Raw genomic sequence first — 21,046 nt, forward strand, 5'->3', positions numbered from 1 at the left:
GTGTGCATGCTCAGTGGTGAGAGGAATATTTTGATCACAATCCCTCCCTGAAGCACGATTAGCTCCAGCAGTATCACAGTGCTCTGCTCTGTGTGTTCTTCCCTGGAGGCGTTTGAGGAAATGAATCACATTTGACTGGCTGTGATTGAAGGTGCTGTTAGGTTCATCATCCTCTCTCAGGTAGAGTTGATCTAGTTTTTAGGAAAATACAGGAAAACCCCAATTTAGATATTATCTTTGGCTTTTACACAGACGCTTTGTGGCCCCGTGACAAAATCAGGTCAGTGTCTGAACAAGGCAGACAAATATTCTTAATCTGCGAAACTGTTGTGAGCAAAAATCTAATATCCTGTCAGTCTTGTCCTATATTGTCGCACCGTGAGCAAATAAATAGAGATTAGGCTGATAGTCTTTTCATTCTGTTCTCGTCTGTTTTACCAAAGAAAAAGACTTGCAGAGAGAGAGCTGTGGATTGAGTTTTGCATGGATGTACAATTTTTTTTTTTCGTCTTCTTTCTTTTCTTTGTAAACGAATGAGAAATCATATCTTGCATCTTCCTCTTCAGAGTAACTGACCGCGAGTTGCCTTTTCAACCGTCTCAATTTGCCCTCTTTCCCGACCACTGGCTGCAAAAATGCAGAAGCTTGTGTTTTTAATGTGTGTCAGCAAAATGACTAAGAACCCTCAGTATGCAACTCACACTTTTTCTTCCCTGTTTTTCTTTCCTCCACTTATTTTCCTCTTTAATCTCCTCTTTCCTCCTCTGACCTTTTACCTACCTCAATCTTCTTTTCCCATCTCCTCGCTCTCAGATCGACCGGCTGGAGGTGAGCGGGCTGGGCCAGACACCCCTGGCTGTTTCATGTGGGGCGGACGGTTCATTCCAGGGAGGTGAGGATGGCACCCCGGACCCTCAGCGCACAAAGCAGGCAATCGCCCAGCTGCAGCAGAAAATCCTCAAGCTCACCGAGCAGATTAAGATCGAGCAGACAGCCAGGGATGACAACGTCGCAGAGTACCTCAAACTGGCCAACAATGCTGACAAACAGCAAAGCACACGCATCAAACAGGTAAAATGAGGAGTTGTTGCACTCCATCAAACTATTAATAAAAAAAGATTAACCCAAAGTACTTATTGTCTTGTAGTTTTATACCTTGTGACAATCAGTCATTAACACTAAACCTGTTTGTTGACTTTGTTTGTCCCTCAGGGCAGGGAGGGAGCTTACTAAATATATTAAAGTGGATATTACAGTGTCGTGTTTATTCCCCCTCACTGAATGAAAACTTGTTCTTTGGCCGTCAGGTTTTTGAAAAGAAGAACCAGAAGTCGGCGCAGACCATCCAGCAGCTGCAAAGGAAGCTGGAGCACTACCACCGGAAGCTGCGGGAGGTGGAGCACAACGGTATCCCACGCCAGCCCAAGGATGTTCTGCGGGACATGCAGCAGGGCCTGAAGGATGTCGGAGCCAAAGTCACAGGCTTCAGTGAAGGCGTGGTGGACAGCGTAAAGGGAGGCCTCTCCAGTTTCTCTCAGGCCACCCACTCCGCCGCCGGGGCCGTCGTCTCCAAACCACGGGAAATTGCGTCGCTGATTCGCCACAAATTCGGCAGCGCTGACAACATCCCCTCACTTAAAGACTCTCTGGACGACCCCTCGGTGGAAGAAGGTGTGACGGGTGCTGGCGGACGTTCACTTGGCAGCGCTGGGCATCACCTCCAGCCCAGTCCTAAGTATGGTAGTGAGGATGACTGCTCCAGTGCGACGTCAGGTTCAGCCGGGGCCAACAGCACCACAGGGGCCCCCGGAGGCCCACCAAGTTCAAAGGGCAACACACTGGAGAGGAGCCAGAGCTCCAGCCTGGACATGCTGCTGCAGGAGGTGCAGGAGCTCAGGGAGGGCCAGGCGAGGCTAGAAGAGAGCCTTGATGGTTTGAAGAGCCACTATCAGAGAGACTACTCAGTTGTTATGCAAGCGCTGCAAGAGGAACGCTTCAGGTACAGACAGAAAAGAGAACATACAAGGATCTGTGTGTATAATACATTCCTGAAGCATTTCCTGTTTAGCACAAGAAATCCCCTAAAATTCCAGCAGTGTTTAATCAGGAAGAAATATTCTTTTTGGAAGCATACTCCTGAATACTGGTCATTCATATCGATGTGACACATCGTCACGGGCAACACTCGCCCTGCTCGTGCTCTGGAGAGCTCATCAAAGTTTATCAAAGTTAGCACACTGTAGATAAAAGCAAGACCTTGACCTGGACTTTCTGTACATAAACATGTTAAGCCTGCATGAAGGTGCTTATACTGTGCCTCAAAGTGTATGTACCATTGACACATGCATTATGCACTTCTTATTTTCTATAACAGAAACAAGTTGCCTTATTTTCTGCTTTGAGACAGTAGCTGATGTTTAAATTGAGCGCTTCACAAAGTTGACAGACACACCTGCACAGTTCACAAGTGTTCTCTCACTTCAAAGATCTTTGCCGTTATTTCAGCCCCTGTCCCAGCCTCTTAGACTCAGACGTCTCTGTGCAGCTTTGTGTTTTGGCTTGTCTGTGGCCAGTTGGCCGTAAAAAACACCCTCGCATTCCTCCACAACGTTCTGACAAGGGGGCACAAAGATTAAGGGGGCAGGACAATGGAAAGGAAGGGAGATATAGTGAGCGGCTTACATAGAAAAAGAAACGCAAGCATTTTTCTCCCTAAAATGTCCATGTCAGTCCAGAGCTGTTTGCCGTGTTTGTTCTCTTAGACCAAAATAAAATAGCGAACAGAACAGAATGACCACTATGAAGCTCTTTTTAGCCTGCCCGTTAGGAATAATCAGTCATAAACTGCTCCTCAGGGACTGAATCTATTTTTTGCATAACCACGAAATCCCTAAAATGTGACTTTCGAAACTATTATTTCCATTGTTGATGAATGTAGAGCCGAAACGATTATCCAATCAACAGAAAACTAATCAGCAACAATTTGATAATTGATTAATTTAAGCAAAAATGCAAGAAATTCACTGATTCCAGTTTTTCCAATGTGAATACTTGCTTGTTTACAGAGTCTTCTGTCGTAATAATCTAATATCTTTGAGTTTGTAGACATCACGTTGGGCTCTGGGAAGATATATATCTATATTATTTATATTACCTGTCTGAAATATTCAGTAAAAATCAGTTTCAAGGAAACAAACTCAGATAAACATACACAGTGGCAGCCTGTCGTCTATTCTTGTCCTATGTTATCCATCCAGTTGTATGTGCCTGCCAAAATAAACAGCAGTATAGATCCCTCTCCTCCAGCTGGGCTCCTCCCATTGGCCGCTCTCATACTACTGACGCTCTCTGATTGGCCGGTTGGATCAGCAGATGAGTAAGCGTGCCCTAATCTTGTCGGGGCGAGTCATCAGTTCAGTCAGGTGCCCCGTGGTCCGATGCCTTCAGGATCTGTTTCTGCTAATTCCTGCATGTGTTTCTTTGTCTAATCTAATTATGCCCCAGACGCTCACATGTGTGTGTGTATGTGTGTGTGTGTGTTCAGGTGTGAACGTCTGGAGGAGCAGCTGAACGACCTGACAGAACTCCACCAGAACGAGATCCTCAACCTCAAACAGGAGCTGGCCAGCATGGAGGAGAAGATCGCCTACCAGTCGTACGAGAGAGCCAGAGACATACAGGTCTGTCCGCCAGGCTGACGTTCACAAGCACACGCCGCACATCAGAAATAAATTAACGGCCGCAAAAATCAGCTTAGTCGGAATTACATTTTCTAAGTCTCTCATTGTACTTAAAAATTGGCTGTTTCAAAAGTCAGTCTGTTGTACAAATGAACCGTCAGAAAGGGACGATAAGAATTTCTAGAGGATAAAGCAAAGTGTTCAATTAAATGGTGAGTTCTGGTCCTCTGAGCAGTTGATTCATTAAAAAGCCATTACAAAGTACCTGTGCAAAATACACAAGTAGCTGCATTACATTTTGTATTGATTCAGCAACACACTAACCAAACATCTTGCACTTATCCTAATACTTGTGCTGAAGCAGACAGCTGGAAAAACCAAGCCAGACAAAAACAGAATTTAACAGATTTGTTAATTTATTTCAAAATCCCCCTCATGTCAGAAGTCTGTTTTGACAGTGATGCTTTCTTGTCATTATGTCACTTAGAGCCAGTTTATACCCGATAATAACATGCGTCTTGATTTGACCACAAGTGGACAGCGCTGTCTGTTCACACCTGGCATTAGCATGTGTCTCTGCATGTGTCTCAGGTGACCACTTGTGATTAGATCTCACTTCCCCACTCTGTGTACAAATAAACACAAGACTACTGCTGCAGGAGTGTGAGCTCAGTGCGGAGGATAGTTGGTGAGAGTCCACCTACGCACTTAGAGTGACGGGCCTAATTGTTAGCATCACATGGCTAATGCTACCTTTTGGTAATTAACATGTTTAGCAGGCACTGCTATGTTAGCCTGTGCTAACCAGGCAGATATTGAACTGATCGTTCCCAGGGAGCAGAGCAGCTCCAGGGACGGTCCTTTAGCGCTGCGTTTAACCTGTGTAACAGACCCAACAGAAAGTTTTCTCATCCAGCATTAGCAACAATTTCAGCTGAGTAGGCGGTCCTCCAATGTGGACACATGAACGCACACACTGCTGATAGAATGTGTCCATATGTGGCACAGATCACTTCCAAATGTGGCGTGAGCGTTTGGATCTCAAGACGCATTGGACGCATCGGGCGCATTCACACCTGTGCTTGGAGCTGTCCACTTGTGATCCAATCATCCAGGACACATGTTAATACCTGGTGGGAACAGGACCTTAATGACATTGTTGTCCTTAATCCCTGCTCCCTGACTTGTCAGCCAATCTCATGATCTCAGCACACTCCACATCTGCTACTAAATCTAGCCAGGTAGCTCCTGTTAGCTCATTATTATTAGATTGTTGCTTATTAAATGTTTGAGTTTAAATCTTTTAATTTGTATCACACATTTAGGTTGTTTTCTGCAGATATTCTTATCACTCTGTCACAGTGTCTATTTGACACACCAAGAGGTCTTGCAAGGGAACGTGCTAACGACAGCTCAGCCCCTCTGACTTACTGTTTAAGTAGTAGTAAGCTAATTTAGTCTGCTCATAGTATAAGTCAAGTTTGGTCACACACCCTCCAGCAGCTAAAGGCATTATGTCATTGTCCATGTTGACAGTGTAAACAGGAAGATGAGACGGAGAATCCAGTCCGTCCATTGGCCTCTGTGTTTGTCCAAAACATGAGCATTTCCTTGTCATTGACTCACATTACTACTGTCCTTTCCTGTTGTCTGTGATGAGTCAGGTGTGTGTGGTTTTAATGTCTGTATACCTGCATTACAGCTCAAGTTGCCCCTTGAGTGCACTTCTTTTCCCAGGAAACAGGGGGCAGTAGAGATCTATGGATGATATATGTAGTGGCCACTCTGTCAGGGACACCTGTTCAATCTAATGAGGTCCTCTACAGCAGCTCAGCCATAAATTATACCTATACAATGTTGAGGTTTGATTGACAATGTCAGAGTGGTGTTAATTTAAGTGCATGAGTGTTATTGAGTTTGTAGTTTGCAGTGGTGTTGAACTGGATTGCGTAATACTGAGAGGTGTTTCTGATGTTTTGTGTGCCCCATTTACAAACATGAAAGGGAATACTAGAGACATACTTAAATATAAGGGAGTCCAAGACAGTCAGGTGGCCATCGAGTGTGTCATCAGCTCTAAGATGACTTTGCTGATTGATTTTTTTTGTGTCCTCTGCAGGAGGCGTTGGAGGCGTGTCAGACCAGGATCTCTAAGATGGAGCTCCAGCAGCAGCAACAGCAGGTCGTGCAGTTGGAGGGGCTGGAAAACGCCACAGCCCGGACCCTCCTGGGAAAACTTATCAATGTGCTGCTGGCCCTTATGGCCGTCCTTCTGGTCTTTGTCTCAACTGTGGCCAACTGTGTAGTCCCGCTGATGAAGACGCGGTCGCGCTCGCTCTCCACCCTCCTCCTCATCCTTCTGCTGGCCTTTTTGTGGAGAAACTGGGACGCTCTGTCGGGGTACACGCACCGCGCACTGCAGCCGCCGGGATGACCAGATGGAGGGTCGGCAGCACGTGTTGCTTTGATGACGCCAGGTGATGTAACTTTAGCTGCGATCATGCAGGAAGCTTGAAGAACGTGATTGCCGTTAGAATGGCTGCGCGGCTGGGCACTGAAAAATCGGCCGAGCACGTTCAGAACACGGAATCAAGAAAGAGCGGCAGAAGAAGAGTGAAGTCGAGAACGCTCACGATTGTCATTTAGGAAGGACGAGACTGTTTACATTTTTGAACATGAACTGTTGTGTTGCTGCTCCTCACTCTGCAGCATTGTACTGTTTTTATCTTTAGAATTTAATCAATTATAATGTTATTATTTCTAATAATATTATTTTTATTTTCAATGTTATTTTATTCAGTACCATGTAGCATTACGCTCCTCCCACTCTACATGACGGGGAGCTTAGTCAGGAAACTGGGCTGGCGATTTGCTCCAAAGGCCCAGTCCAACTGTAGAGACATGCAAATGTGGTTATGTGGTTGATTGCCTTTAGGAAGAGAACTCTCACCTAGACGTGATTGGTAGATTTGAACTATGGCTGAAAACCTTCCCAGGAGTTGCTCCTTTTCTTGCTGTGATGAAATTGTGTTCATACAGAACATTGTGAAGGACTGAACGTGACCTTTGAGCGTCACAGTGACTAGAAACTTTTAGTGCTTCCTTACATTTCTAATAGCAAAGATCACGTGCTTTTACTTATCTCCTTTTTTAAAATAAAACAGGAAAACTGTGTTTGACAGGGGAGATTAAAACTAAAACAAGACAGAATGGGCCAGCTTTAGAAGGAACATTTACAATGGGCTGCTCACCATGGAAACAGCACATAAACACTTAAAGAACATCTGGTTATTGTTAAGCATCTGCCATACTTGCAACATGTAAACAATGCCGCATGTTTTCATTTAGAAAAATTACATGAGAACTACTTTTGTGTTTAAAAGCAATGACAAAAGACCACTGTCCAAGTAAAACCAATTTGCCAGGACAACTGCCTCCCCCCCGCCATATTTGATGTGATCAGATCAGGAAAGGGAGACCACTGGTGCTTATCCAGCTCCATCTCAGTTGGAACAGGAATGTTGCTGCTTTATATCCACAGTGAAAGTCGTCTCCACTGCCATGCCAGTCACATGCACACTGATTCTGTACTCTTCATCATACTTTCTCCCTGCGTATTATTTCTTTGGCCATCCTTTTTCTACAAGTGCACCGTCTTATGGTGTAATCACCCAGTGCCAAACCTTAGTCTACCCAGGGGATGCATAAGCACCCAAAGGGTCCAAGCTGAGAAGAGAGAGAAAGTGGAAGTTGCTCAGCAGGTTGTTGCTTTTAGTCTGACATGTCACGAATGTCTTGCCTGGATGTCAAGGATGTATCTTTTCTTGCAAGGGAAGAGTCGCTTTAGAGAATTCACAATCTGAACATGAACTTGACTCCTTGAGCTTCAGTTGTGTGTTGCGGCACCTTGCCTCCTCGCGTCCAGTCTCTCTTCTCCTCTCTTTTTTCTCACCGAGTCAAGGACACAACAAGATGACCTAGCACATTAAATAGTTCATTTTGCATTTCATGCTGAGAAGCTGATTTCCTAACAGATAGCGAGATCATTCGAACTGTACAGCTGCACTTTAGCACGCGGCCAGATAACATGCGAGTCGGGCTGAGGCTTGAGAAACCTTTGATAGAGACTTCAAAGGTTGTCACTCTTAAGACAGTCGGCCTCGGCGGGATAAGAAGAGTTGACTCAGGTCAGGATCACTGTCATCCTTGTCTCAAGATAAAACCCCACAGAGAGGATTTTTAGTCCGTTTCTTGTCAAAACGTCGATAAACTTGATTCCTCACAAGTCGAACACGCAATTAAAACAGTGGATTTATCGATCGGATTAAATTTTGGCATCTTGTTTGTGGCAGACAAGTTGAGAGTGAGCTGACCTTTGACCTCAGCTTGACCATGCAGTAACACCTGTGATGTAGGGTTGCGTTGCTAAACCACTCCAGTGCCTTCTGATGTCCTTTTTCTAAGTGTGGAATAAATAAAGTGCATTCCTGACTAACTCATGAGCCATCACTATTTCTTAAACATGACTTGTTTTAATTAATGTCTGTGTGTTGTTATTGATGGGGTGCATGTCTACTTGGGGGGATTAATTACCGCTGGATGGGCTGACTACACACAATTTGTGGAGTGAGTTTTGAAAGTCACCTCTTGCAGGTCCCTCGTGTGGCCACTAGATGGAGATCTTTTGCCTTATATGTCCTTTGGATGTTTTTTTTCTCTTCCTCATGGCTGAGAGAGGCTGTGTTTAGTTTGTATGAATGGTCTGCTGAGAGGGAGGTGGGGGTCTGAACACAAGGAGGTGTTGCACCTTATCAGGAAGGAAACAGGTTGGGTGGAATGCCCCTTTAACCGCAGTCTTACTGCCAAAAGTCAGAGTGGGCCACCAGGGACAATATTTTCATTATAAACACAGGAGAGACCACGGCCCCCCTACTTTACGCCACCAATCTCACACACACGCACACACACACACACGCATACACAGCTTAATTCCGTTGAATGTCGTGTTTGATTGAGCAGCACCAAACCGCAGCACTCAGTCACACCTCGCCGCTGATATCTGATGCTGACAGCTCTGACCCACACCGAGCCTTATCCCCGCAGGACCTCCTGTACACCTCCCAACTCCCCGCTGCTCAGGCTCGCGCTCACACGCACGCGCGCAGTGTTGGTGGCTCAGTCATTGTGCCGTGCAGTCGGGGGGTCATTATGTTGCACTTTATCAGAGCGCTTTCCTCCTTCTCCACACTGCCAGATTCGATGCGCATGGCTGTGCGCCAAGGTAAACACGGGGCGCGCTACTTATCTGCCCCACTGAAAGCTGCAAGTGGTGACGGGGAGGAGAGAGTTAGTTTATCCCCAGAGGAGTCCACAGTAAATAGGCACAAGCGATTGCGCACGATTTAGCATCAACTTTAATTATTGCATGTATTCAGAGATAACACTTCTCGGGCGCGCCTGCAAACTGATTTATGCAGTGTCTGACACATTCGCGGTCGTTTGCCTACCAGGGATCATTCATTTCTATTCAGAGATGTGAGCATATGCACGCTCTCCATCCAGAGACAAAAATGCTAACCATATTCGTGCATTTTTGAGTGGGGGCGCATGTGTTGTGCTTGAATATTTATGAGGTAAAGCGCGCAAGAAGGCTGTGTTGGATAGATGTGAATGTCAAAAACCGGAAAGGTGTGCTGATGTGCCCATCTGGTAGCACTTTCACGGTGCTTACCGTGCCGTATGTGCCCAAAACGGAACCCTCAGGATCTGCAGAACTAATCTGAGAGCCGAGGGACTGGGGAGCACAGGAGGTGGGACGGTGACCCGTCATTAACCCCGAGATGAGCGGAACCACGCAAGAGCGGAGATTCATCAAGTGGTGCGTCTTGAAAGAAAAAGTAGATGGTTAGTACAACTTCATGTGGCAGGACGAGCTCACATATGGATACTGAAAGTTCATATTAGAGCTATCATGTTTCATCATGTAGCTGGATCACAACAGATGAGTTTCAAATGTGGCTGAACGTGGAAAAAAAGAAATTAGGTCAAATCAGCTCCAACAATTTAGCGCGCAACATCTGATAATTGTGCAATAATCAATCACAGCAGAGCTTCGATGAGGGAGGAGGCGTCATATGGAGGCAGTGTCTCTCAGGGTTGATGAGTTGACGCCCTTGTTTCCAGAAAAGTCCCATTTTTACTTAAATGTGTGCATTAATTTTTATGTATGAATCAATTCTTAAATAAGCAGGACTAAAACATGTCTCCAAACAAGTTGGATCAGCTGTGTGCGGGCGTGACATTGTCCAAAAATGCACATCAATACATCAACTGAAGCTTTTTGTTTGTTATGGATTATTGTTTATAGATCATAAAAATCTGAATGAGGTATTGTGGCTGAGTGCGCCTCGGGAGAGAGGCTGCTGAGCTGCACAGAGGGAAGAGAGCGACAGGGGAGGCAGCCTGAAAAGGAAGCACGACTCGCTTATCGCGTCATTCTGGGTTTAGGCGTTGAGCAGGAAACAGCCTTTCCTCTCGGATTGTCGCAGTCGGAACAAACACACAATTTTGTCTTTGCTCAATGCACCCCTCGGCACAGAACACGCGGAAGCCGGTCAGAAGGAAAAATGCCTCCTTCGATAGAGATAGCTGTTCTGCTCCTCGGCGTCCTGGCTTTGGAGACGCGCCGGAGTGCCAGCGCGCTGCACATCCAACAGGCATTCGCGTCTCCAAATCACACCAATAACTTCGTGGTGGACCCGGTGTCCAGAAAGGTGTACCTGGCCACCGTTAACTCCATCTACCAGCTGAACGGGACCTTGAGCGTCGAGGTGGAGAAGAGGACCGGGCCGGTGGAGGACAACCTGTTGTGCCATGCGCCACAGCTGCCCCAGGCTCCGTGCGAGCATCCCAAATCCCTCACTGACAACTACAACAAGCTCCTGAAGCTGGACCGAGAGCAAGGGGTCGTGGTGGTGTGTGGCTCCGTGTACCAGGGCTTCTGTGAGCTCAGGAGAATGGGGAATATTTCGGAGATAGCGGTGGAGTTCCCACCTCAGGGCGAGAAGACTGTGTTCCCCAGCATGCTCAACATCGCTGCCAATCACCCGAACGCGTCCACGGTGGGGCTCATCTTCAAGAGCCACGGAGGGAACACCCGGCTGCTCGTTGGGGCCACATACACAGGGGCTGGTACCCAGTTTTTCCCCAAGAACCACAGCAAGGAGGACCTGCGCTTTGAAAACACCCCGGAGATCGCCATCCGCTCCTTGAACATCAAGGATTTATCCCGACTCTTCACCTATGACATTAACCCCTCAGAGGATAATGTGTTCAAGATCAAACAAGAGGTTAAAACCAAAAACAAGCTGAACTTCGTCCACGCGTTCATGCAGAAGACTTACTCCTACATCGCCTTTAATAATGACGCGAAAATGGGCCACAAGGAGAGCCAGCCCAACAGCATCCTCGCCAGGATCTGTCTGGATACAGAGAACCCCAGAAAGCCCAGCGGGCCGGAGAGCAGGAAGCTCACCGAGTCCTACATCCAGATGCCGCTGCAGTGTGGATTTAACGGGAACATTTACAACCGGCTGCTCTCCCTTTACCCCGCGGAGATCCACACGGAGGATGGGCAGGGGTCAGAGCCATACCTGTTTGGAGTGTTTTCCAAGCCGGACAGAAAGTCTGCTCTGTGCGCCTTTAAGTTCAGAGACATCGAGGAGGAGATCCGACAAGGCCGCAGGAACTGCTCCAACTCCCCCAGCAGCGACGTGCAGGTGCTGGACAGCGTTATCCAGGGCTCCGGGGCAGCCTGCATCCAGAAGGGAAACCTGGTGGTAAGGATCTCTGCCATCAGGCAGCACAGAAATATTAATTCAGTTGGATTTCATGTGCTTTTTATCAAGTGACATGGGTCTAAAAGTCTAGTTTAACAGCAACTGTGGGAAGTAATGGGCTGATTGAGGTTGTTCCACTTGACCCAAATTGTCTATAAAGGAGTCAGTGTCCACAACAAGAGATCAAAAGACAGATTTTTCCACTTTTTTATTATATTTTTATTTCATTTAACTTTTAATTTTTTTTGCAAGCATTATTTTAATAACATTATTGGATTAAAATGTAATATATTCCAATTAAAAAGGCCAGAAATAGCAGCTTTAATTCCACTATTAGCCTTTTTAATATGTCCAACACTGCAAACCTTGTGTGTCTAAACTTGGCCAATAATCCTGCTTCTAATTCTGATTTATTACATTTGTTCTGACCTTACCAAACAGGACAAATTCACTCATGACTGCTAAATCCATGACAGTTTCCATTTCTGGTTACATCCTCTTCAGCCTCGAGGCTCATGACTTAGAGACAGGATCTCCCGTGTCACAAGTAGAGGTCATGATAGCTGGAAAGATGCTCCAGAGCCGCGCTGAAGGGTTATGGGAAGGGTGAGAGTCCTCTCACATCCAAAAACTCCCTGTTTTATCAAATATGACGAGAGGAAGGGGTCAATAGTCGGTTTTGTTTTTAGGTTAAACCCCAGACATCCTCTTTTATTGAGTGTGTGCCGGTGACTTTAACTTGGCCACAAATTTAGCACAATTTTAGGGAATAAATAGCGGCTTTGTAGTAAACACTATCTTGTTTTTAACGACACGCACCAAAGTAAATTCTGGTGGAAACTTTGCACACTGCACGCTGTGTTTGCTGTCTGTTTCCTCTCTGTATCAGTGGCGTCTGATGATAACGGCAGAGGAAGCTTTGCACAGTTTCAACAGGAATGCAGTGAAATTCCAGCTTTTCATTGTGGTTGTTTTTTGACTGACAGAGCCGAGGTCAAAGGAGGCTGTCCCGCGACCACTCTGCTGTCAGGTCAGAAAGTTGCCCTCCTCGCTGGCACTGTCTTGTCGGCTGTGGCCCCGGGGCCGCTCCTCCCGTGACCAGTTTTCTGAATACTATCTCAATTGGCCCACAGGCCTTCCTGAGACAGACAACTGCTCAGTTCAAAGTGGTTTAGAGTGGATTTTTTTTCTTGCTGTAATGCAACCTACTTAGCCCTGACTGAATAAAGCAAGTCTTTCTTAAGTTTTGCACTTGTGTTGCCACGGCCGCTGAAATATGATCTTTTTTGTAGTCGACAATCTGAAGGCCAGCACTGAGGGAAAGCCAGACACAATTTATGATAAGAGAGACGAGGCCGCGAGCAGAAGGACCCGTGGGAAACGACTCTACAAATATCCACTGTGCTTAATTCTCTTTTTTTTTTGCCTTTGCGTGCTCTGAAATATTCAGAGAATTCCCAATAGATCCTGGCGCTCATCCAAGCGTGGCACTAATGTTTTATCATTGCCCGCTGAGGATTTGACAAAAGCAGAGTCTTATGAGTGTTGAAGACCCTTGTAAGCCCTTTTCAAGTCTTCACTGAGATGTCTAAAAAGTGATTTGGAAGAATGAGCGGCACCATTGTGATAGCTACTATCAGCTCTTGTTTTCTACTTCGCTTTCATCATGCCGTGCCTCTTTTTTTGTGTGTGTTCTCTTCTCTCCTGTTTCTAATCTGTGTGCTGTGCTTCCTTATGGGAGCTAATGAGCATTGATCTCACTCTCATTTTGTTCTAGTTGCAGCCCGAGCAGCTGGACTGTGGCGCGGCCCACCTACAGCACCCTCTGGCCCTACGGAGGTCCCTGAGGGCCATTCCTCTGGTTGAATACACAGGTCTGACTTCAGTGTCTGTGGACAATGTGCACAAGCACACTGTGGTTTTTCTGGGAACCAGCACTGGACGACTTCGTAAGGTGAGACACATATGAATGACACATGCACACACTATCAGAGCAGAGTGAGACTGTCTCAAAGTGACCTCAGGTGAAGGCGCAGTTGCAGCACACACTGAATGGAGTTAATATTTTAAACGTGATTGAGCCCCTCAGCTCGGAAAATCTATAACAGTAACAGTTACGTAGTGTTGCTCTGATGTGGCCAGTGAGTCTCTCAATAAACCAAACGTAGGTGAGTGATGAAACACTCGGAGGAATGTCTGCTTTCATCTTGTAGGTTCTCAGCGCTGTCGCCACCCCGGCCTCCCCTCGCTCCACTCGCCCATGACCCATCACGGCCCATTAAGTCGTCCTAATCATGTGCTCTAATGTTCCTCAGACCTGGTTATTGTCTGAGAGAGATCACCAGAAAAGCCGTTTAACAAGAGCGGCTGACGAAGTATGATTCAGCTCTGCCCGTGTGTTGGTCCCCGACCTCAACATCTGCACAGGGTCCAGCTTGTGAAAACCCTTCCAGTCTAATTAACGGCATTCCTTAATTCTGTCTCAGCCACATTCCAAGTCGCCCCCGACTGAGCTGAGCCCACAAGCTGCTCCTCAGCTGTCTGTGGAAACGACACAAAAGCTTTCTGACCCTATTGTTTTGCATTAGGCTGGTACCTTTTTACGACATTAAAAACCATTCTGCCGGAGGGGTCTTTTCACTTTGTGCCTCCTTAAAGAGCTCCTTGTTTCCTCCCCAGATGAAGGAATTGTTTTAGCCCCAGCTGAGCGTGCAGTAATTAGTTTTTGGACACCAGATGCACAACACTGGTCGGGATGGTGTAACCGACTGTGTATATGAGTGTGTTTGTGTATTGCTTGATTGCAGGTTTGACTGTGTTTTTAGGTGTTTGACTTTGTCTGCAGACCAGAGCAAGTGGTTTACTGATTTCATGTGTTTACTCAGACGAACGCGTACCCTGTGATTATGTGCTATATGTGTGTGTCCTCTCGGCGTGCGTGTTATATAGGGAGTATTTCTGTGACCTTGGGCAACGACGTACTCTGCTTTTTAGATTTACGTGTCTTTTATTGTTTGTGCATGCATCCGTGTGTGTGGCAGCGTCTGCCTCTGTGTGTGTGCCCCGAGGATAGAGCTGTTACAGAGGTTAATGGTGCTGTTAGTGTGTGTAATGTGATTCTGACTGTGAGTTTGGCTCGGACTAAACACAGGGGAACAGTGGTTGAGATTAAGTTAGGCCTCTTTTACTGTCTTTGAAAGGGCCCTCAGTGAAGTAATTTGTAATTACATGCATTTTTTGATGAAGTCTCTCCCTCCCCATTACGGCCCGACTCCCATTTTCTGCCCCATCGCAGTGACCGCCTTTATCTCACTCACTCCTCTCCAATCTTGCTCCCTTCGTCAGTCAGTCCGCCCCTCCACTTCTCAGTTCATCGCTTCATTGTCTCCTCTCGTGCTCCGTCTCAAATATCAAGAAGGCCCTTTGATTCATTTTGCAAACAAACAGACTTTATCTCCTTCTCGCTCTTGTCCTCCCTCTCCTGCCCCACCTCCATCCGTCTTTATTCTCTCTCCTTTACACGCAGGTACACATCCACTGGCACACACACACACACACACACACACAGGGAGAATGAGCGTTCAGCAGCTGAGCACTCCTTGGTTGAATAGGGTCTTTCATCTGCAGGCAGATAGACAGAGAATAGAGTCAGAGCGACCTGCCAGTACAGCAGGTGTTTTGTTGGTTGACCTGGTGGCGCACTGTGCCACAGCTCTCCTCTCACTCCTCCTCCGCCTCTCTGCTCCTATTCTGCTCCTTGTCCAGGTGTGTGGGCTGCTGTTTACTCGCTCCTCACTGTGTCACTCAGCATATGTGTTTGTAGTTGCTGGGCTGTGGGGTGAAGACATAGCACAGCTGCTTACTATATCCAAGGAAGGAGTAAGTGTGTGTGTGTGTGTGTGTGTGTGTGTGTGTGTGTAGAGAGGTGGGTGGTGTTATTAAAACGTCAGTGATATTTGCAGGTTGAGATAATGCCTCTCATCACAGGTTAAGCCAATGGTTTACTAAGCTTCTGTCTGCTCTCTGGTTTAACATTAACCAACACAGTCTCAGTGGGTGGTGATGGTTTGCTGTGTGTGTGTGAGAGAGAGAGTGTGTTTGTGTGTTCAGCGGATGGAGAAGTGACACAGCCCGTGCTTGTCACCAGATGCCGGTCAGTTTGCCAGTTCCTCACTACGGCAGGATGTCTCCATTGAAGGGAGACCCGACAAATGGCAGAAATAAGAGCTTTCACTGTCTGCGTGACAGGAAGTCTCACTCAGCACAGTTTTGTTTCTCTGCACAGCTCTGTGTGTGTGTGTGTGTGTGTGTGTGTGTGGCTGTGTGTGCGTATGTTTGTGCGTACGTGAGAACATGTCACCCGTTTTATTATCTGGAGCTGCAGGAAGGCCAGCACGTAGATAAATCACAGCTCGGCGAAACGAGATTAGGCACACCGCTTGAACAAAGGACCTCCTAAAATATATTTCAGAGTTGAAAAATAGTTTTGAAATAGAAGATAGTCACATTTGTCATTAAGAAAATACAATTAACTGCATCTGGCAGCTATATATACAGTCATTAATTTCAGCTTTCAGTGCTGTCTGGTGTATCTCAGTCAGCAGTGGCGCCACAAAGGGGGTCCAGGGGGGGCTATGGTCACCCTGATACAATGGCTGGTCCCCCCAAAAATAATTGGAGGCCGGCATTAGTGTCTTTAAGAGGCTGTGGAGCACTCGTTTTTGAGCTAGAGCAGAGGTAGTAGTATCTGGTGAAACTAGACAACGTAAGGTTGGGATAGCTTGTTGGAAAGAGGCTAAAAAAAGCTCCAAATTTAGACTAAATTTTGGCGAGGGAACAACTGGCATGGCCACTTTCAAAGGGGTCCTTTAAACTCTCGCCTCAAGATGTGTGAATGAAAATGGGTTCTATGGGTGCCCACAAGTCTCCTCTAAACTTAAGAAGCTTGTTCCCAGTAAAGTAAAGTAAAATACAATTAATGTCCTTCTTCAAATTAAAGCTATATATTTGTATTTTTTAAGGAAAAGGACAACCAGCCAATTTGAAGAACGATGAATTGCCTAATGTTGTGTTCACACCTGGCGCAAGTAAAACAATTTGTGTAAGTGTATTACATGTAAAGTCAATGTAAAGATGCGATTACATGCAAATTCCCGCCGGGCAGCGCAATGGATGCAATAGACACGACATAAATGACACAAAATTTGCGAATGAAGGGAGTAGCGTGACATTCGTGTCATTCGCTTACTCACGAGTTGAAAAATCGGAACTTCAGTGACCAATTTGCTCCATGATAGCCAGTCAGCATTGAGATCCTCCAGGGACGTATGAAACTGAGGAGGTACAGGTGGAAGTTCACACATTAATTATGGAGATTTCATACGTACCTATGCTAGGAAGAGAGTCGGCTCAAAATAGTCTAGCGTTCAAACTTGCGTGAGTAACACGACGCCAAAATTTGCATTGCCTTTGGTGTGAAGATAACATGTACAGATACATGACACATTAAAACAAGATTTTTGTGGAACTCAAAATGTTAACTGTGCTGGTATTAGTTTATGCATATCAGATAATTAATAATATTAACTGTACGATAAGAAACAGAAGTGTATTGGTATGCGATTCCTTAACTCGTCATATTGAGAGTTTTCAATCAGCCTATATAGTTCAACAGCATTTCAAACTCCTGACTGGTTCCTCAGTGGCTTCATCTGGCCACCCCTATGAAAATTTTCTTGAGGTGCCTCAGTCAGGTTCAGAAGAGCTGAAGCTTCCATATAAAAGAATGTGTTTATCTTCTTAAAACACCTCAGTGCTCAGTAGTTGCTGCCTCAAAGTTAGAGAAAGATCATGATGTGGACTGCTTGCATGACTGCCCTGACAGATTCAGCTGGAAGAAGTGAATAAAAAAAGCTTCTTCTTCCTCCTCTGAGGTGTTGCTGAGCAAAACACCTGCCCCTGTATTTGAACTGAGCTGCTTGATGAACAGGAAACGACCGCGGTTATATTGAGCAATTCTCACATATTTGAGGAGCCCTTTTGTGCGAGCGTGAAGCAAAATGTTGCTCGGTTGACTTTTTTCCCAGATGAATTAACCTTGAGAAAACATTCACTGCAACATTCTGCACCTGTGTCCTCTGCTCTGATGTCTCTTTCACAGCTGACCCTCTTGGCGAACATGACCTTGGCCAATCAGTGGACGCTGAAGCTGCCTGCGAGCGAAGCCGTCCACCACATCATGACCTTCGACCCCAACGACAGCAGCTTCCTTTATCTCATGACCTCTCACCATGTAAGAATGCGTCTGCGGGCGGTTTCAAGATGTCTGTTTATTCTCCCCCACCTCTGTCACTGATTTATTCATGTCAGCATTGAAGAAGAATCATAATAGCGACAATCAGACCTCATTTCGCATCCAGTGAATCCTCCTCACCTCAATTTAGCTGAACACTCACATATTGTGGCGAAGATAGCCACTTGTGCAGACCTTCAATAGGTTTCGGAGCTGCATTTCGAAACCAATAAGTGTCAAAACAGTCTCACTTATGACAGGATGTGGCTGCACCTCCAGCAAATCTGTGCAGAGCAAAATGCACCTGGATGCTAGTTTAAACAATTTTCCCACAGTCCAAGGTGACCTCTTTAGATTGTTTTGTCCGCATCACTCAAAGAAAATCAATTTACAGAAAGATGAAAATTGTCAAAGTTAAGAAGCTTTGGCATTTAAAATGATAAACGATGAGCTGAAAATTGTCGAGCAATTTCCTGTCAATTGTCTCAGCTCTAGTTCTCACCACTTCCTGCATGAATCGGTTGTTTTCGTCTGATATATTTCTGAGTGTTAAAATGATGTCTGTGTTTGTGCTGTGGCGTGCAGATGCTCAGGGTGAAAGTGGCAGACTGCGACCAGTGGAGGAGCTGCGGTGACTGTTTGGGAGCAGGCGACGCCCACTGTGGCTGGTGCACGCTGGAGAATCGGTGAGAAACACACACAGTTTGTTTTCAGTCCGTTTGTTCTCCATCTGTCCAGTTAACCCCCCCCCCAGCCCCCCCCCAAGGCTCTCTGTGCCGCCAGGAAAACATATAATTCGATCAAATTATCATATGCTTTGTTGTCACGCACGTCGCCACATGCTGTTTTAAAGTCATCTGTTTAGAGTTTGTGGAAATGTCTGCTGTCTCTGCCGTCTGATGGCATAATAAAACGATTTGAGCTTGTCGTTTTGATACTTTTAGCGTTTCAATCGATGCAACCACTGAGGCTCGTTTGCTGGTTTTCATCATCCTCATTCTCAATTTGAAAATGTCGCTCGGCTGAATGAGCCTTGGCAGTAAGGGAGTGCGTTTTTGGGTTGGAAGGCTGTTGTTGGATCGAGCAGAATTGATTTGCTTTTCATTAGGCCTCAGACTGGGGAGTAACATCATTGTTCGGAGCGCTCCCCTGGTTCTGTGGTGGTTTGGGGAGGGATTGACAGGCTGGGAGCGCCCAGCGAGGAGTGACTTGGCTGAAGTGTTACTGTGAGCAAGCGAGAGTACACTGTGATTAATGTGGCTCTGTCAGGACTGGCTCTCTGGCTCTGTGCTCGCTGGCTTTCAGGGAGAATATGTGTGGTGTCGAGCTTCTGTTTGTTTGTGTGTATTGTTGTCTGCGTGTGTGTGTGTGTGAGTTGGTTTGGTTGCTGGGTGATTAAAGCAGATCAGACGAGATAGTGAATTTTGTGATGAGTTGTGCTGCAGCTCTGGAGGCTCTGGCATTGCCAGGGGCCATTCAGAGCTGAAAGAGTGGAACTGATGAGAGTTGTGTGTTTGTGTATGTGTGTGTGTGTGTGTGTGTGTGTACGTGTGTGTGGTCAGACTGTCTTGCTGTCATCTCCCTGTCTCCTCTCCTTATTTATCTATCTGTCGTCTCTTTATCCCAGTCCCTTTCTCGCTTCACTGCATTTTTTTTACCCTCGTGATTCTCTCTCTGTCTTCAGCTTCCCCATTTTTTTTCATCCTCTCTTGCCCTCGTATTTTCCAGTAGCTTTGAGAATTTAGTTATCCCTCTCTCAACCTCCTTCTCTGTCTCCCTAGTCCTCTTCTCCTCCTCCCCCAGTGCCCTTGTCCTCCTCTCTATCCCTCTACAAAGGAGCGTTGATTGTGATGATGGTGGTGGGAGGGAGAGTGCACACTGGTTCTTTTGACAAGGAAATGTCAAAGTGTGTAAGCCTGTGTGTAAGTGTCAGCGTGAGTGTGTGTCGCTGTCTGGCTCTCAGAGGCCAGGGAGCTGATGTCATGAGTGTGTGTGTATGTGTGTGCGTTTGATGCACAGTGTTTGGCCAGTCATGCCAGCCGCTGGGCTGGCGCTGTGGCCTCAGAGCCCGGGGGATCATGGGGTTGATGTGTGGGGGTGGACGGGCTCCACCAGCACCTCGCTGTCTGATACAGCTACACACACAGAGCAGAGGGCGGTGGGGGAGCTGGAGGGGGGGGGGGACAAAAAGGACCACTACAGAAGTATCTCACAATCTGTGAAGGCACTGTTTCTGTGGCTGCCGGTTTGATTTTATGCATGGCTCTGCTGACGTCTCTCGGCACGTCTGCATGTACAGCGAGCTTGAAAACTTGTCTGTCCGCTTGTTGGAGTCGGCATTGTTGTCTGAAAAAAGAGAACGATAGTTTCTCCACCAGAGATAAAGCTCAGTCCTTGATCACGCTTTTCATGCCGGAGCCGGCTTAATCTGCCACATGTCACAAGAAAGCACTTATATATCTTTATTTGAATCAAATTATGCGTCATGTGCAGTCTTTGCTATTCACAAATTATCATGCTTATCTCACAGTGACTTTGTGTGAGTCGTGTGTGAGTGTGTAAGGCTCATATGTTCTGGCTGTTTAACAGTCTCACTGGTTTCCCACCTTATCGGCTGCACAGACACTTAGGAGGTGATGAGTTTTCTCAGGTCATATTTTAGCTGCATATGTTGACTCTGTTTATTTTAAGAAGCTGTTTGAGAAGTTTTGAAGTCAGCACGCTGTAGTGAAGCAGGTGAGGCTTGTGTGTGTGTGTGTGTGTGTGTGTGTGTGTGCATGCTGTATGTCTGTTGTATGTATATTAGCTGTTCCAGCCTTTTAGAGAAGAGAGAAGTGCTTTGAATTAATTTCTCCTCACTGCCGCACTTGATCAAAGTGCTGTGTGAATTAGCAGGCGAGTCATGAATGCATTTAAAGGAAAAAATAGATACAATAGAGAAAGGAGACGATATCATGATGTGAGTTTTGCCAGCCGATCGTTACAAATCACACAGCGTTTGTTGATGTTCATCTGAGACTGCACGTCTTTTTCCTTTGAGATCACAAGATGACGTTTCCTGGATGCCGGCTTCAGTTTATACCAAGTGGCATCCATGATGTATTCAGTACTTAAAGATAAAATCTAGAGTTTACTCCATAATCTAAATATATTCTTCTGGATGGAAAACAAGGAGGGCACTTTTGACCCATTGTAACCTCAGAGGAAGTTGTGTTTTAGTGCGTGATTTCAAAATG

The 21,046-nt window shown here is 46.2% G+C and overlaps 2 protein-coding genes across 10 annotated transcripts in view; both read left to right on the forward strand.

Moving 5' to 3' along the window:
* tmcc1a (transmembrane and coiled-coil domain family 1a) overlaps positions 1 to 8,175 on the forward strand; it is a 51,550-nt gene extending 43,375 nt beyond the window's left edge. For all 9 annotated transcript variants that reach the window (XM_050065096.1, XM_050065097.1, XM_050065099.1 and 6 more), the window contains 4 exons: positions 814 to 1,071; positions 1,308 to 1,999; positions 3,545 to 3,680; positions 5,800 to 8,175. In XM_050065096.1, coding sequence (XP_049921053.1) covers positions 814 to 1,071; positions 1,308 to 1,999; positions 3,545 to 3,680; positions 5,800 to 6,114 — 1,401 coding nt within the window. In that variant the 3' untranslated portion in view covers positions 6,115 to 8,175. The remainder of the gene's footprint in view (positions 1 to 813; positions 1,072 to 1,307; positions 2,000 to 3,544; positions 3,681 to 5,799) is intronic.
* A 1,972-nt stretch (positions 8,176 to 10,147) lies between these two features.
* The window catches only part of plxnd1 (plexin D1), a 111,441-nt gene continuing 100,542 nt past the window's right edge, over positions 10,148 to 21,046 (forward strand). Inside the window, exons 1-4 of the mRNA XM_050065752.1 lie at positions 10,148 to 11,518; positions 13,296 to 13,472; positions 17,679 to 17,810; positions 18,396 to 18,496. Coding sequence (XP_049921709.1) covers positions 10,307 to 11,518; positions 13,296 to 13,472; positions 17,679 to 17,810; positions 18,396 to 18,496 — 1,622 coding nt within the window. The 5' untranslated portion in view covers positions 10,148 to 10,306. The remainder of the gene's footprint in view (positions 11,519 to 13,295; positions 13,473 to 17,678; positions 17,811 to 18,395; positions 18,497 to 21,046) is intronic.

This window comes from Epinephelus moara, chromosome 16 (assembly GCF_006386435.1).
Source record: "Epinephelus moara isolate mb chromosome 16, YSFRI_EMoa_1.0, whole genome shotgun sequence".
Taxonomy (NCBI): domain Eukaryota; kingdom Metazoa; phylum Chordata; class Actinopteri; order Perciformes; family Serranidae; genus Epinephelus; species Epinephelus moara.